The 16787-nt window shown below is 38.4% G+C and overlaps 1 protein-coding gene across 3 annotated transcripts in view; it reads left to right on the forward strand.

Moving 5' to 3' along the window:
• Positions 1 to 16787, forward strand: part of cdkal1 (CDK5 regulatory subunit associated protein 1-like 1) — a 357840-nt gene that overhangs the window by 76534 nt on the left and 264519 nt on the right. For all 3 annotated transcript variants that reach the window (XR_003294900.2, XR_003294899.2, XM_026294297.1), the window contains exon 8: positions 333 to 436. Coding sequence is in view for 1 of the 3 variants with exons in the window: in XM_026294297.1 (XP_026150082.1) it covers positions 333 to 436 (104 nt within the window). In the remaining 2 variants the exon portion in view is untranslated. The remainder of the gene's footprint in view (positions 1 to 332; positions 437 to 16787) is intronic.

The following is a 16787-nucleotide window of genomic DNA, read 5'->3' on the forward strand; positions in this document are numbered from 1 at the left end:
AGATACAGTCTCCACAGGTAGTTTGAAGATAGATGGAAAACTTTTTCAGGACAGATGATTCCCAGCTTTCCCAGTTAATGAGTGTGTGTGCAGGGCTTGATTGTTTCTTTCCATAGCATTGTGTGTATTGCTCCACATTTAGCCCATATTGCTTTGTGTCAACATGTAATACAATACTAAACATTTTCAGTGTCCGCGGCTATTAATACAATTTAAATGTTCATCTGTGACATCTCAGCCCCAGAGCGCTATGATGCTGTTTGCATACTGCTTACATCCTTGTTTTTAAGAGTAGAAATAAGTTGACTTAATGGCTGTTTCTGTTTTTGTAGGTGTCTGAATGCCTGTACTTACTGTAAGACTAAGCATGCCAGAGGAGACCTGGCCAGCTATCCTATTGAGGAGCTTGTGGAGAGAGCCAGACAGTCTTTCCAGGGTGAGTATATTGTCTCTCTCACTCAAACTCACACTATTTAATGGAATAATTGTCTTTCCATGCTGCCGATTGCTGTTTCCAGCACAACAAAGTGAAACAAAAAAAACAACAAAAAAAAAAAGGTACTTAGATGCCAATAAGGGTCATTAAATGTCCATCAGACGTACTGACTATACTGTATTGATGTGCTTATTATGCTTGATTTATATGCTGTGGAATTGTTAGTGCTGCTATTGCAAAATTGAACATGCAAATACTTGAGTTTCGGCTCTTGCTGCTGTTGTTGGTAACGTTTGCAAGTCTTTTGTCACTTGCAAATCATTGTGTTTGAGTGTGTTCCTGTGAATGGCTTCAGTGGATTACATTTGTGTACGGTATGCATATGTACTGTTGGGGGAGGTTTTACTAACAAATGTTTTTGTTCTTGGATAGCGTGTCCAGCCATTTGACTATAGTTTGATGCCAGATTGAACAGCTGTTGTGCTTTGGCATCTGTTCCTTAAGAGTAGACTCCCTGAATCCCCAATGCACAGCAGGCCATGCCACAAGTAGAGCCCCAGGCGGGTCAGTCAAGGACAAGACAACAAACTGATAGCACAAATCTAAAAAAGATTTAGCCTGTTGGATTTTTGAAAGTTGTTTTTACTGTTTAAAATAATATCTGTGTGTAAAGGGAGTGAAAATAATACATAGAGCCACTTTCATTTTCTTTGCAATTCCCTGACATCATTTCCTCAGTATAGATTATCCCTCACACTGTTACCTCCTAGCCTAATTCATGCCAGATGTTGTGTTCAGAGTTTTTATACTCTGAGTGTAACAACCTAAAATCAATTGTCTCATGCTATTAACATTTCATTGCTCATGCACATGGTTTAAATGTGGTTCAACCTGAGAAACTGACCATGTACGTTATAGAAGAGTTGATTCATTCGCAGCTTGTGTACAACGACCTCATTCCTGAGAGTTATCAAAGGCATGAACGTTTAAAAAATTCTTTTATGTGAGTTTTATATAATATTTTATAGCTTCAACGATCTTACTACATGCTAAAATGATAAAACCTAAAGGAAACAAATATGCTACTTACATAACAAGGACATTCTCATTTTGCCCAAGGTCTTGGTCTTGGTGGTGCTGCTAAGCTTTTGGCTACATACATAAATTCATTTTTTTATAACATTTCTTGATATTAGCTATTTGATAAATAAGCTACATCGTCCTTATTTGTCACAAACAATTGGGCTGTGATTATGCATGGCTGACTTAAACAACTTGACAGTCATCTGAACCTCAGACTTGTCAATGTGAGAAGCTGCCGAAAACAAATTCACTCTTTTTTTCTTTTTCCAAGTTTGGTTTTGTGAGAAAACCTTTGAACCAGTGGGGACTCCCATCATCCAAAGAGTTAACACTGGCACTTAAACGCACTGACACAGTTATTATTATTTTAAACTTCTAAAAGTCATGAATTGTGTGACTTGTTGTCACTATGGTGGTCCCCTCAAGCCATGTTCAGCACCGTGTCCAATACATACAAGGGGCAATGTGACTGTATTGATATTGGTACCAGTAGGAAACTGAAATATTAACTCAGATCTAGTGTTCATGCTTAACAGATACATGCACAGCAGTTTCAATTATTTTGGAGCAGGATTTTGAATTCACCCACGTTTCTGGCATGAATAAGGAGTCTGGAATTTCTGAAGCAGTGTTTTTGTAGGTGTGATCACAGCTTAAGTTTATATGGGGGTAATGGAACGCAAAAATATACCCTTGACAAGGACATGGCTTACAAAGTCCCATCCAGAACTCTTTAAAACAGCTGCATCCATACCACTTCAGTGCCCAGGGGTGGGCAGTCAAGGGCAAACTCACCAGCTGCTTGAACCATGGTGTGTCTGTCTGTCTGTCTATGTGCATGCGTGCAGGTTGAAGATACACCTGCCCTTTACACTTGTTTTGTGAAACTTTAACAGTGCAGAGTATAGGAAGAGTCTACTGTACCTGTATTACTGTAGTATAACATGAATGTAGCCATTTTTAAAACACTGTCCCATTTGCAAAAACATGTACTTAAGCAAGTTCAGTCAAACTTGTAATATTGTTACAAAGCAGCACATGGTTTAAATGTGCTGCTTCGTGTGTGTGCGTGTGCGTGTGCGTGTGCGTGTGTGTGTGTGTGTGTGTGTGTGTGTGTGTGTGTGTGTGTGTAATCTGTTAAAAGGTAGGAAACATGAGAGTCACAGGCGGTTAGTTGTTGTTTTCAAAACAGAGAAAGAGGAAGCCGGAGGTTACTGCCTGTCATCATGTTCAGACAGAATAACACAGAGGTGGGTAATAAGACAGATGGAAAACTTGTTTTCATTTTCCGTCCACTGTTAGAAATATTGTGGACACTATTGTGTTAGTGAGTATTTTGTTCTCTCTCTTCAGTTTTTGCTCTTTATTAGCTCCATTCAAGTGCACAACACTTTGTTTCCCCATCTTTATCTCCCACACACGAAGACATAAATTCCTAGTGCCCATTGGAAAAGACACTATTTTCCAACCTAGTTTCCTGAATTTTGAACCATCTTCTCTCTCTCTCTTTCTCTCTCTCTCCCACCACTGGCGAGTGTGATAAGCTGATTTCATCTCAGAAATAATTGGGTGTCTACACCCTTTGCTAGAACCATCTACCACATTTATGAACTAGCGGCATGCTGTTTACGCCATCAAATATTTTGTTAGGTTTGGAATTACGTTATGGCAGTGCCCCTTTTTCTCTCCCCCACTCAATTACTCACCTTTTTCTTATCGCTAACAAAATGAGCCTCACAAATAGGCCCTGCAGTTCGATTTGCTATTTGATGTGTTTTGAATAAAAAAAAGGCTACAAATATGAATGCTAATTTTGATTGCGGAGTCAGCCTACATTGGGGTATGTGATTGGTTTATATCAGGGAACTTTGAAAGGATTTATGGGATTTATTCAAATGCGATTTGAGGTAAATGGCTCTCTTTCCATCTGGAAAAAGGAGAGAATGAGTGAGTGCAAAGCTTTTAAAATAATCTGAATTATTCAAATGTATGAATGTATAATTTTTAACATCAGAGAAGTTTAATGTATTCAGGTAATGGAGGCTGGGGATGTCATAGGAAATGACATCTAGTGTGGGCGTGTGTATATGGAGGGGAGGCTGGGTTCATAGGCACCATTTTGTGTGTGACATACTGAGAAACATTGATTGAGTGTAGACTGGTCTGTGCGTGGGCACATAAGTGTATTTTCTTAAGTATAGAATGTGTGAAACACCAGAAGTAGAGAAATATTTAATTATATTCCTCTGGCTGAGCAGTTTTGGAGATTGCAGTACATATGATGTGAGTGCAGTGTACCAGCAGTCTGCCAGAAAACCAGTCATGGTTCTCCTCCTCCTTACTTTTCTCTAGTCCATGTCTCCTTCCTTCCTTCCTTCCTACTTTCTCTTCCTTGCATTTCTCAGTTCCTACTCTTGCTTTTCTGTCTAGGAGATAATCAGTAATGATGATCAGGAGCCAAAGCTTTTTTTTGGACTGTACATAAACTGTGTATAAAAACTTCTTAAACAAGAGTTCTTTTAAATTTTCTTCATAGAACTTCATTACTAAATCATTCCCCTTGTCAGTACAATTGCTGGACTTTACTCTGTGATGTGAGGCCTCTACCCATCAATGGTGTCGCCCTATAGCAATGGGCGGGTTGGTAACATTTAGAGCAACAAAGGGCCCCGCACATTTTTGGGTAAAAATCCTCATAACAGGAGACGGGTCATGTAGTATAATTTAAAAAAAAAAAAAAAAAAAAAAAAAATCACAAAACAGTTTAATTATTTTGTGAACTGCCCATATATTAGAAATTGACTGCTTTCTCTCGTCACATTTAGGGCAGCTTTGAAATCTTTTTTAAAAAGGCTTCCGGTACAAAAACCCTGTCCGGTACACAGGGTGGCTGGTCCTGAGAAATGTGAAAGGAGACATGGGGTGAGTGAGACAGACTGAGGTTACCAGGGTTGTGCACAAAGGGGATAACCCTATTTTTGTCATGTGGTCTTCAAACCCACATCTGTGGCTGTCGCCCTGACATTGTAAACTCTCAGTAAGGTATTTTTGAAATGGTCCTGTCAAAGACGAGACATGAGGCTTCATAGATACAGACACACTGCTATCACTCTCACATGACACACATTAGTGTGCTACGTGCGTCTTAGCAATCACAACTCATCTGAAATTTTTGGGCTTTAGTGACTGTTTACACACAAACCTTGTGAAACCAGCTTCACTTTTTCCTAGAACTGACAGCTGGTGTTTTTCATCCTTATGTAAAATGAGTTAAGGTATATTTCAAGTAAAATCACTGGAATTGCAATGTAACGTTTCAGTGTCAACATAAAACATCAGCTGCGTTTAAATACTTAGCATTATCTCATTGTAAGATTTAAAACAAACTTACACCACAACTGCTCCTTACCTCTCTATGCCCCTCCCTCCCAAGTTTGCATTAGCTGGCTAAAGGAGTGAATTTGCCAATTCAAGAAGATGCTCAGTACCACTGATGTGTCATAAAGCTAGAGGTATTTCCAAATACAATCAGAAGTTTTCACTTCATTTATCAGACAACTTGTAAAATATTTAATGCACTTTTAATTTTTATATCACGTCTGTTTTTTAATAACATATGTTGAATGCAGATAAACCTAATATATATTATATTATATTATATATATACTGCTTTTTTTTCTCAAATTTCTCCTTGACCGATGGAATTTTTGTTGAAACATGGATATTAGCAGAAATGACACTGCTTGGTTTTTGTGACTAAAGCTGGATGACATATGACAGCTATTGATAGACAGATATGGGGGCTAGGTTGATGGCAGACACCAACGTTTGTGACAGGTGTCAACTCCTGTTTACCTCTGCTGCTGCAGCAATGGGACGCATAGACAGCTGAGGCTGCCAAAGTTTGCCAGGAGTGAGCCTGTGGGTCAGTGGTTCCACCAGGTTGGGTGTTCAAGTTAACGTTTAGTAGATACATTTGAATTACACCTTAGATTAGATTACAAGGAAGGTAAATGAAACCTCTGGGGAGCAATCGGACATCACAGCAGCAGAGCACAGCAGAGAGGCTGTGTACTACTGAGAGTAGGGCAATGCAGGCAACAAAAACAGCAGATGAGAGTGTGTGTCTGTTTAGTAGCTGTTAATATTATCATGTATTTGCTCTGCAGATTGAATATCACATAGATACTGATCTAGATGCATTTGTGCCAGTGTAAATTGCACTTTTGGCAGTCACAGATGTCAATAGTGCCCTTTAATTTGTGTCTTTTACTAAGAGATGGCAATATAGGCAGAGGACCAGAGACACTGAAGTATTGATAGGAGCACATTGATCATAGTTGAGTCACTATCATCAAAGTGCTTTCTATTGGAAAGACCATGTGGAAAACTGCTGAGCACGCAACACAGATTTCCTGTGTGTACGGAGGCAGAATTATTATCTTCTGGGAAAGCTCTCATGGAGATGCTAAAAATGGATTTTCTGACTCTCTTCCAGGCTGATAACTTGCTGATATTTTTCACACAGACAGAAGTTTCTCCATGTGTTTTCTACACTGAGAAATGATTTAGGCTCCAGCATTAGTTTTTCATAAACTGACTGTAAACTCAGAACAGACTTCAGTAAGGAATACACAGTACACACATCAAAGTTCAAACATATGGTGGCTTCAGAAAGGGATCATACCATTTCACTTTTTGCTCTTTATTATGCTGTAGATTTGATTTTTATGAAATGTCTTTTTTGTCCTTCAGTCTACAGTCAGTAATCAAATGTATTCCATATCATTAATTTCATACTTTGCAGAATCCCCTTTGGCAGCTTCATTGGTGGGTCTTTGCATGCTCTTTCACATCTGGACTGGGACACTTTATCCCATTCTTCCTGACAGATCCTCTCAAACTCCATCGAACTGAATGGGAACAGTGGGGATGTTGTATTGGGGTGTAGGTCTGGCTGCTTAATGACAGTCAGAGACTTGTTCTGAATTTGTCCCTGCATTGCCTTGACTCTTTGCTTTGGGTCACTGTTGTGCTTTTGCACAGGTGAACCATCATCAGCATAAAAGTAATTGATTTACATGGCCAAGTCCCTGTAATGTGACCGTGTAAGCAGGTTTCGATTCCCAGAATGTGAGTAATACCAGGTACACACACACACACACACACACACACACACAGTGTTTGACTTACTTTGTCTTACAATAATTTCCTGGAGAGTTACCGTAACTTTGTCCATAACCATTACTTGAGGTAATGGCAGAGGCAGAGTCCCCCACACTGTAAGAAACACCATGGACACACACACTCTCACACACTCTCAGTATTTTCTATACACAGTGTCTCCAGGCTAGGATTTGACAACTCAGCTGCAGCCTCACCTCCACCACTACTCATTATGCGTGGCCATGATACTGATTGTGTGTGTTTGATTGTGTCTGTGTGTTTCTTCTCAGTCTGTGTCAGCTCACTGTTGGCTCTGTTGGGGGCAAGAGCCACTGAGACACTTTTGTCTCCATTCCTGAAACGTGTTAAATACCTTTTCTTTGAATCTGAAAGTTGTACTAAATCACTGTTACTCTTCATCTGCTTCTCTGCCTCTGTCTTCTTGTTTTACATCTTTGTTTTCTGCATAGACTGGACAAAAAGACAACAGAGGGTGGCCTGTGTGTGCGTGTGCGTGTGTGTGCTGGTGTGTGTGTGTGTGTGTGTGTGTGTGTGTGTGTGCCGTCTTGTCCTGTGATTGAGTGCCAAGCTGGCAGCACAAACTAGTGAATAGGTGGCCCCTTTTCACACAATGAGAGCACAGGATACACACAAGCGCACACACACACAACTCACAGTCAATGCCAGACTGCAGGCCACCAACTGCACACCTGGCATGCTGCTATTATGTCACCAGTGTGTTTGTGTGTGTGTATTATTGTATAAGTCCAGCAGACACCATCTGCTCTGTCCTCTGTGAACTTGTCACATCTATGCTCTCTCCCTCCATGATATCAAAGCACCTTAAAACCTGTGATAAATGCAGAATTTATACTAATACTAGTTCATACTAAAGTACTAATGTGCTTTAAATATATACTGTAACTATAGGCTGTAATTTCTGAAGACATTGTGGGGGGATTACAGGCTGTGGAAAAAGCTGCATTGTTGGCTGCTATTTAGCTAAAGCTCAGCTGAATTGTTTGAAAAACTGGGAATATCTTGGAACTGAACTATTAATTTTTATGACGGAGCATCAGAAGGTTGCATAATTAGAAATATGCAAAAAGCTTAGAAGAATGGAAAATGTTAGATAAGCAATGAAAGGAGCATGTAAGGGATTTGTAGTGTAAAGATGTAATTTAGTTTGAATGCTGTTCAAGATAGTATATTTACAGTTATAACTATTCTATACTGTATAATACTTCTATCTGTAATAGCAGAGTTATTTAATATATATCTTAATAATATTGTATGAAGTGATTCTTTACCTAGGGTAGCTAGTTTGTATGTAATAAATGCAACACATACATGCAATCAGTAAATTCAGCAGATGGATTTGGAGAAGGTAATGTCATGAAGGCATATGACCAGCAAAATAGTCCTCTAAGCAACAGACGAAGGTGTATGACAGATTTAGTGAATGAAGTCTTCATTTTGTTCCTTTCAACATCTTTCTTCCCTTTTTTCACTTCTCTTTTCCTTTGTGATTTGTTTTCTTCAGTTTGTGCCCCCCAAGCTTTTTTTCCCCTGTCACAGTTCCACAACCAGTCAATAGGTGGCAGTAAGACACTTAGATTAAGACTCATTAAGATCCAGACCATGTGCTTGGCTCATTGGCCTTGTTATTGTCTGTATGACACAGTGTCCTACACACAGACAGACACACACACACAGAGGAGAAGGTTTGTGTCTGTTAAAATGTTTAACTGCTGCAATTCCTCTGACTCACATTTGACTTGTAGTTCTTCCTCCCAAACTCCACTGCGAATGTGTTTGTGAGCCCTTTCACAAGCCGTTACACACACTACTGCTTTATTGTTTACAGTACATACTAACTTCCTCCTTGGAAGTCTGTGGACATGGTGAATATTAAAAGTAATTTGTGCTCTCAAACATACAGTTTTCAAATTTATACTGGGAATCCAATTTTAATCCACCATGACCCTGTTTGTGGCCAAGCCCAGTTAAAAAAAAAAAAAGTATGAAGTATGAGTTAGTAAAGTTATTATCTTTAGCTCTTCTTGTCTCTTTCTCCATTTCCTTTACTCTTCTATGGTTCAGTTCTGCTTCTTTGTCACATTTCAAAGTTTGGTACCCTGTATCTTCTTCACAAAACAAAGGATATTGACATGCTTAATGAATGACTCCTTAATCCAGGCCTTATTTAGTTTCAGTGATTTTTAAGTGAAATTTAACTGTGCATGTGACAAACATAAAGAAAATACAGTATCTTTGTTTGGTTTTTTTTTTCATGTGCTTCATAAGAAAGCCTTTGCTGGTTTGTAAACAGCCAATATTTTTGTGAAGATAACGCAGTACTCACTAGAAGGTTGTTTTCATAAGCCCCAGTGAGTCATGGTGTACGCACACACTAGTGTAAAGAAAAAGAAATAAAAAAAACTACAAGTGGCTCAAGTCATCAAGTTTGTGTCTGCTTTGAAGTCTAGACTCAGAGCTTGTGAGGCTGAAGGAGAGATTAATTGAGCTGTTTAATCTACACAGTCCCTTCTTTAAACCCTTTCAGGTTTTTGGCAGTGCCACAAAACAAAACCCTTTTAGATACCTGCAGGAATTAAAGTTTCTGCCATGTGGCATATTCCAGTGGTGGATTTCTGAGTGGGAAAGACCGCTTTAGATCAGCGAAGGGGAGATGATAAAAAGCTGTTGGGAATTAAGTGCTGCTCAGCAGTACAGTGTAATGGTTTATTGAGTGTGTTTGTCATTGCAATAAACATATCACTAAGGGTAGTTGTAGCACCTCTCTACAGATAGTTTATATGTATTGTGTGTAATTACACATTTTTCAAGTGAGCGCTGCCTTTCTGCCCACATTCCCTGCAAGCCAACTGCCAGCATTTACATATTTATTGAAAACTATCCTTTTTGTGGGATATGCAAGTACAGTTGTTTTTTTTCTGTTTTGTTTTTTTACACCCAGTACACATGAAATCAATATTATCATTCACATGGAGTGTCTGTGTAGCCACTGATGAATCAGAGCTTAATATTTACTCTCCTTTTAGCTCTAGATTTGGTCTCCACCAACTCCCTAGGGAAATATTTGACTCTTCAGCTGCTGAACGCTCTAATATGTTCACCATCAAGTCCCTAACTTTTTCTGTTAGCTGTTAATTGCTGGTGCTGGTGGTGTGCAGAGCTTGTTGTTAACAGTTGGTTGCTGCATCTGGAAACGGTGCTGATTAAAGTAGTGCGATTGAATTAAAAAGTGAAGTGAAGGATGCTGATGTACCTCGAGTTTCTACTATATAAAAATATTAATCAGAGAAGTTTGAAGCTCACCATACCTACTGATAGTCATCTGAACAATTTAAAATTTGCTGTTGTTTGGGTTAAAGGTTGCACTGCCAAGTTTTTAGTGTAGACTGAAATTGTAGATGCTAAACAATAGCATGTGTTTTCAAACATGTTTTTCCAGAACCTTCATGCAGAATCACCCCCTTTCCACTTTTCTAGTTCATGGCCTAAGTCTAGGTCACTGTGAAATGTTCCCACCATGGACTGTTAACACAAAACACATTTAACACATTTATTAACACATGTACATATAGACTTATAGTTGGTCTGACATTCAAGCAAAAGATGAACTCATTTTCTCTGTTCTCAGTTTCCAATGGTACTGGCTCTTCCATTATCTCTCACACACACACCCACACATCATTAGTTGGTTATTCTACCTGTAATTAACTTGAACCTCACATCAATGTTGCGATCAACACAACTCATTACCTGTACAAGAGAGAGGATTCAAAAGAGGGAGACTAATCAGAACCTGAGCAGTGAGCCTAAAAATTGGAACAGAATGAGAAAGAAACCACAGTTGTACATTGTTAAAATATTTCTTTATGTCCAGAAGTGTTTTGTTTTTTTTTTAGTCTTTTTTAGTTCTAGTGACATTCATCACATACGTTGCATGAGCATAGGCTCTTGAGAAGAGTTGAAGACAGAAAGGAAAAGTCTGATTTTCAATCTAAAACATTATGCAACTGCCCTACTTTAGCTCTGGTGTTTATCTGTTTTCCTGTCTGAATCCATTTCATCACTTCACTCCCACTTCACTCCCCATGACGCCTCTGCCCTCCTGTCTCTTCTTTCCTCGGTCTGCTCTCTCTTTCTCTGTCATTACGTCCTTCCCTTCTTTGATCTTCCCTCATTTTCAATCAATTCCATCTCCCTCACATTCTCATCACTCTTTGTGTTTTCATAGCCCCTTCTTCTGTGTACGTCTCACTAACTTATTTTTTTTTTTGTTTCATCAATCTGATTTGGGGTTTTTAATAACATTTCTAATGTGATTTCACGTCCCTTTCCTGCAAGCTTTGTGTAGCTACACTGTTCCTTCTCCACCATTTACGTTTTCCCCTGCCCCTCTGTTTGCTGTCTGCTACTGTGTCACTATTGGTTTATCTGAATTCAGACAGATAAATAAAGACATCGTTTATGAAAATACTAAACTTTGCTTCATTCCTTAAGGCACATACCATCAGCAGCTCATCTGTCTCCCATTTGTATGAATAAATGGGGAAACCCAGCATTAAAATGTTTGCCCTACAGTTATTTACATTTGTATTTACTTATTTCTAATTTGTAATTATTTTTAAATAATCCATATTATAATGAATTTGTTTTATGATATGGAAATAATTTATTAACCATGATTTTAGCTGGGGTAGTGCTTTTATACTCACTCATATTTTATCCTCACTGTTGGATGCTTTAGGCACTAAAATACACAAACAAACACTAACACATTAATTTATTTCATTTGCCTAATTACTTAGACTGGCCTGTGGGACTAGTCAAAAACAAAGCAAATAGTTTTAAAGCCAAGTTGGGGACACGACACTCATCTTACCACGGCTTTGGCCATGTGGTTCAGTAGTAACGATGTTTACACAACCAGTTATTATTGACTAATTTGGTTTGGTTGCTGCACATTAATGATAGTGGTCAATATACTGTAACTCTCTCATAGCGTTTCCTTTGACCTTTTCCACTTTATTGCTTTTTAGTTGGTAAATTGTTGCCAAAGTTGCACACATCCTCCACATTTGTTCAGAGAAGCCATGGATGATGACCAGGGGGCTGCGAACCTTGAATCATGAAGATTTCTGAAACACCTTTAGAGTATACGGTATATAGGTTTCTCTTTAGGTTCAGGGCCTGGTACTAAAATGCTGCTTTGACTTTCGGTGCATCTCCCCTCATGTGTTGCAACAGAGGACTGACATTATACTGCAGGGCCTACTTTTCATTTAATCTTTTTTTCCTGTGTAAATTCATTGGGGCTGGAGGATTCCAGCTGATTCCAAGCACTCTTGACAGTGTACAGTGTGCACTATCTAGAGGTCAACTTCATTGAAGGCAATCGTTTGGAGATATTTTCGATTTAGCAACTTAATAATTTGCTTTTTATTTTGACTGTGCTCAGTATCACCCAAAGACTAATGTGTGAATGACAGTGGGATTTCCTTGTAAAATAGCACTATAGTGGAGAGATGCCATAGGCATAACAATTAGAAGAAGAAGAACTTTATTAATCCCCAAGGGGAAATTCAATTGTTACAGCAGTTATTCTAATTTAAAGTTATTAAATGTAATATTGTTTCAGTTATGTTAATTAATAGTAATTAATAAAGTAATTAATTTTGGGGGTTTGTGCATGCGTGTGTATGTGGTGTGTGTGTGTTATTGTTTATATTGTGGCATTATAGAGTCTTATGGCCCTTCTCTTCTTAAACTTGTTCACAAATTACTGTTATAATCTGGCTATTTTCAAGCTTTTCTCAGGATTTGACCTTCATCTAGACCTGTTAGGATGGCTGTCAGTTCACTATTGAATTGCAGTTCAATAGACTAAAAACATGCGTGAACAGTTTGTTACACATTGAAGCAGAATACAGCAAAATATATTCCCGCCCATATGGATTCCTTTATAATTGTGTATCTGTCCTGTTCAAAGCATCCTATCGATTCTTGTTTTATACGCAGAGAATAATATGCTAAATCTAGAAAAAGACCCCACATCCTCTGAGAACAACCTGCTGCTCATTATAATATTTGTGCGAAGGTTCTTGTCTGTGTGTTTGTCCTCCCCTATATATTTTGATACCATCAGGGAGTCTCTTCACACCCCCTGCAGGAACCAGTTCTCACATAGTGGACCACCCGTCGCCACAGCCACCAGCCCCCGGTGTTGGGTGACATGCAGGGGCTACAGGGAGATGGCTAATGCACACACACACACACACACACACACACACACACACACACACACACACACACACACACACACACACACACACACACACACACACACTCGTGTAGAAACTGCGCACGCGCGCGCACACACACACACACACACACACACACACACACACACACACACACACACTTGTATTTTGAAATGCATATTTTATTGAAGATGTATTGTTGGGAAATTGTCCAATTTGAAAGGGTCTACAACTAAACTGGACACCATGCTGACACTTTATTAGAATATTTGTGTCCTTCAGAAACAGTTCAGGAATATAATGTGCTGTGTTATTTTACCATCAAAAACATCAACTTAAAGGCCACCCCACCATACAATTACCAAAAATGATGTTCTGTGGTTAGTAGGTTAGTGGTTAATAGTTTTTTGTTTTTTTTTTGTTTTTGTTTTTTTTGTTTGTTTTTTTTTGCATTAGAAGATAGTACAAAGGTTTTAGTTCGTTTCTTATGTCCTGGGGTATTTGAATATTTTATTACAATAATATCTTCATCCAATACGCAATTCAAATAATGAGTTCATGCTTTTGCATTGTGTGTATTTTGTCTGTGGTGTTATCAGATGGCATGTTGATAAGCAGCATATGCAAATCAAGCAAGTAGGTGGGGAAATGGTACCAGCTAAACTAAGCAGGTGTAGGGTTACTACATGTGCTACTCCACAGCCTAGATTTGGTTTTTTATGATGGAGAAGAGAACATTTTTTTACATGATCGAAACTGAATGTGAAGCACTTTTCATTTTCAGTTTGGGAGTTAAAAATCTCAGATTTTGTGTGAATGACACAGAGCAGTGTCAACATGCAGCAGGAAATAGATTATTATGATGAATTGAAAATATAATATTTGATTTGGACAATATATATGTCCATACATGTTGGAAAAGAGGCTGCAAATTTACACTGTTAAAGTGCCATGTGTTTGTTATATATAAACTGAAGTAGTACCACGAATTCATAAGTTGAATTTGCATAGGCACAGCTAAAAATAAAAAAAACCAAAAAACAAAAAAGGGGTAAGGTTGGGGAAAGGTTAAGGTCAGGGTTAGGGTCAGGCAGGAAGGGGTTATGGTTAAGGCTAGAGCAGCCTTCCAGGAAAATTAATGTAAGACAATGTACTTACTCTCTCTGAAATGACCACTTGCATCTTTCTCTCTCTTGGCACAGCTAATGATGATGCCGGTGTGTGTGTGTGCGCGCGTGTTTGTGTTTGTGTGTGTGTGAGAAAGAGAGAGGGAGGCTGTGTGCGACTGTCCTGACACATTTCTTTTTAGTCACACTGTATGTCAGTACTGGTCTTCAGCTAAAGAAGCCATTGAGTGTTTCTGCCTGACTGCATGGCCTGCCACCACATCTGTCACTGCAGAAAACCCTATGCCTGATTCCCTCTGACCCCTATTGCATGTCTGTCTGCCTGTGTGTGTGTGTCTGTGTGTGTGTGTTGCTGTAAAGTGCCTTGCCAGTAGCTGGCATAGTGTGTGCATTGCTTAGATCTTCAGCTTTCAGATTTCTGCAGTAGTAGCCTGTACTGTCGTGAGAAATCCATCTTTCTTATCTTTACTGTGTGTAGTGTTTTACATGTTTTGTCAAATAGGTTAAGACTGTTTATGTGTATACCTTCATTCAGACAGTCCAAAAAGCCACTTCATCCATTCAGCTTGGAGAGAGAGGATGTTCTTTTTCCTCACTCACAGAAACGATTTGTATATCAACACACATTTTTGTTATCTTCATGTCCACCTCAGGTCACGTGTCTGTGAGAGGTTGATGGTGTGGAAGATCTTTGTGCATCTCTCTTGTCTCTGTGTGCATATTAGTGTCAAGGCTATATAATGTTAACTATATATATATATATATATATATATATATATATATATATGTACTGGTATGGTAGCGAGTCCATAAAATGTATTCCCATCTTTTAATAAATAGATTGGCCCTGCATATGGCCTATCTGTCCCTCTGTTAAATTAGTAAACAAACCACAGTCATTAGTCTAAAGCTTTAATATGCAAAACCCATATGTTTACATAAAAACTGTAATATTTACATATTAAGATGATGTTTACAGATCCACTGCCTAAATTAACACACACAAACACACAATATATTTTAGTCCCCAACTTAATTAACAGAAACATGCAGGGTATATTTAAAATTTGTCTTGGCATGTTACAGTAAATGTTCCTCAGCCACACACACACACACACACACACACACACACACACAGTGGCTGAATTAAACACAAACATGATGCCTGCTGGTAGGTCATGAATACATTAGCATAAATACTGACCGGCCGTATTATTATTTATCAAATTAGTGCCTGCACCAGCACACAGCCGAGCACGCGCACACAAAAACAATTTGTTTTCAGTCCTCGAAGGGGCGTTTCATTGACCTACAGTCATTTCATTGAGAAGTATGTTTTCATTCATTGTGGGGACATTTACTTACGTTCATTTCCTGGAGACCTGCTATAACCTTAACCATAACCACTACTTACTTAACCCTAATCCTTTCTCAAACCTTAACTTAGCCCCTAGTTTAAACCAAATAATCACATGAGGAGTCCCCACAGTATGTAAACAGGTTTTGGTTCCCACAGTGTGAGTAATATCAGACACACACACACACACACACACACACACACACACACACACACGTATGCACAGGAGTAAAGAAATGAGGTCAACAGCCTTGAATTAAAAAAAGACATAAACCTTATTATGTCTAATCAATAACACCACTGAGTGAGTGAATTCTAAGTGTCTATAAGAATATATGTGCTCAAGCATTTTTTTATTTTATGTCTTATGTTCTTTCACATTTTTGTGGGTGTTGTACTGGCTGGGCGTTTCTTTGAGATGTAGTTCCATATGTACATTGGAAATATTGATTTTATGTCTATTATTTTTTAACTACATACAGTACCAAGTTTATTATCTTGATAGAGACAGATTGGGACAACTTTTGCGTGAATATGGATAATCTGTTTGATAGACACTCCTGCTTCACATGGCGATATAATTTATGATAACATATTTTTTCAGACTTTTCAATTGCCTCATTGGCAGATTGGCAGGTGAAAAGTTTGATAGTCAGTTCAACTTGTAAATAATTTATCACATCAAAATGTCAAACATTTGCAGGTGACACCCTTTCAAATGTGATGATTTGCTTGGATGTTTTCTTTCAACTCTGTGACAGATGTCTTTGGATTACATTAACATACGATTTATCGACAGATGAATTTGACCTATTGTGACAACTGCATCTTTTACTTCACTCTCCTGTTTAATTGCGTTCATTGCTTGTTAAGTGACACACTGCACTGCAAACAGAATTAGTCTCATTTGTTTTAAAAAAAAAAAAATCCATTTTAAATACATCTCATCTCTGACATTTATTATTTCTCATTTGTTGGTCATTATCTGTTCTGCTTCCTTTTTTTTAAATTTTTTCAGATGTTGTTCTGTTACAAGTGTTCATAGGGAAATAAGGCGAACTTAGTACCTAACAGTGAATACAGTTACCTCCTGTTCATACATTTTAGTCTAAATAACTTTGACTAGCCGTTTATCAATCCATCCAATTTATAGATGTGTATGTCCAGTTCAGGATGGGAGAGGTCACAGGGTTAACATATCTTGGGTTTTTAGAGCACATGGAGTTAACCTCTACTACCTGTAGCTCTGGACTAACACTCTAACCACATAATGCATTCCTTAGCCCCTTACCCTAATCTCAACAATCACAACTAAACATATGACC

Source organism: Mastacembelus armatus, chromosome 16 (genome assembly GCF_900324485.2).
Source record: "Mastacembelus armatus chromosome 16, fMasArm1.2, whole genome shotgun sequence".
NCBI classification, from domain to species: domain Eukaryota; kingdom Metazoa; phylum Chordata; class Actinopteri; order Synbranchiformes; family Mastacembelidae; genus Mastacembelus; species Mastacembelus armatus.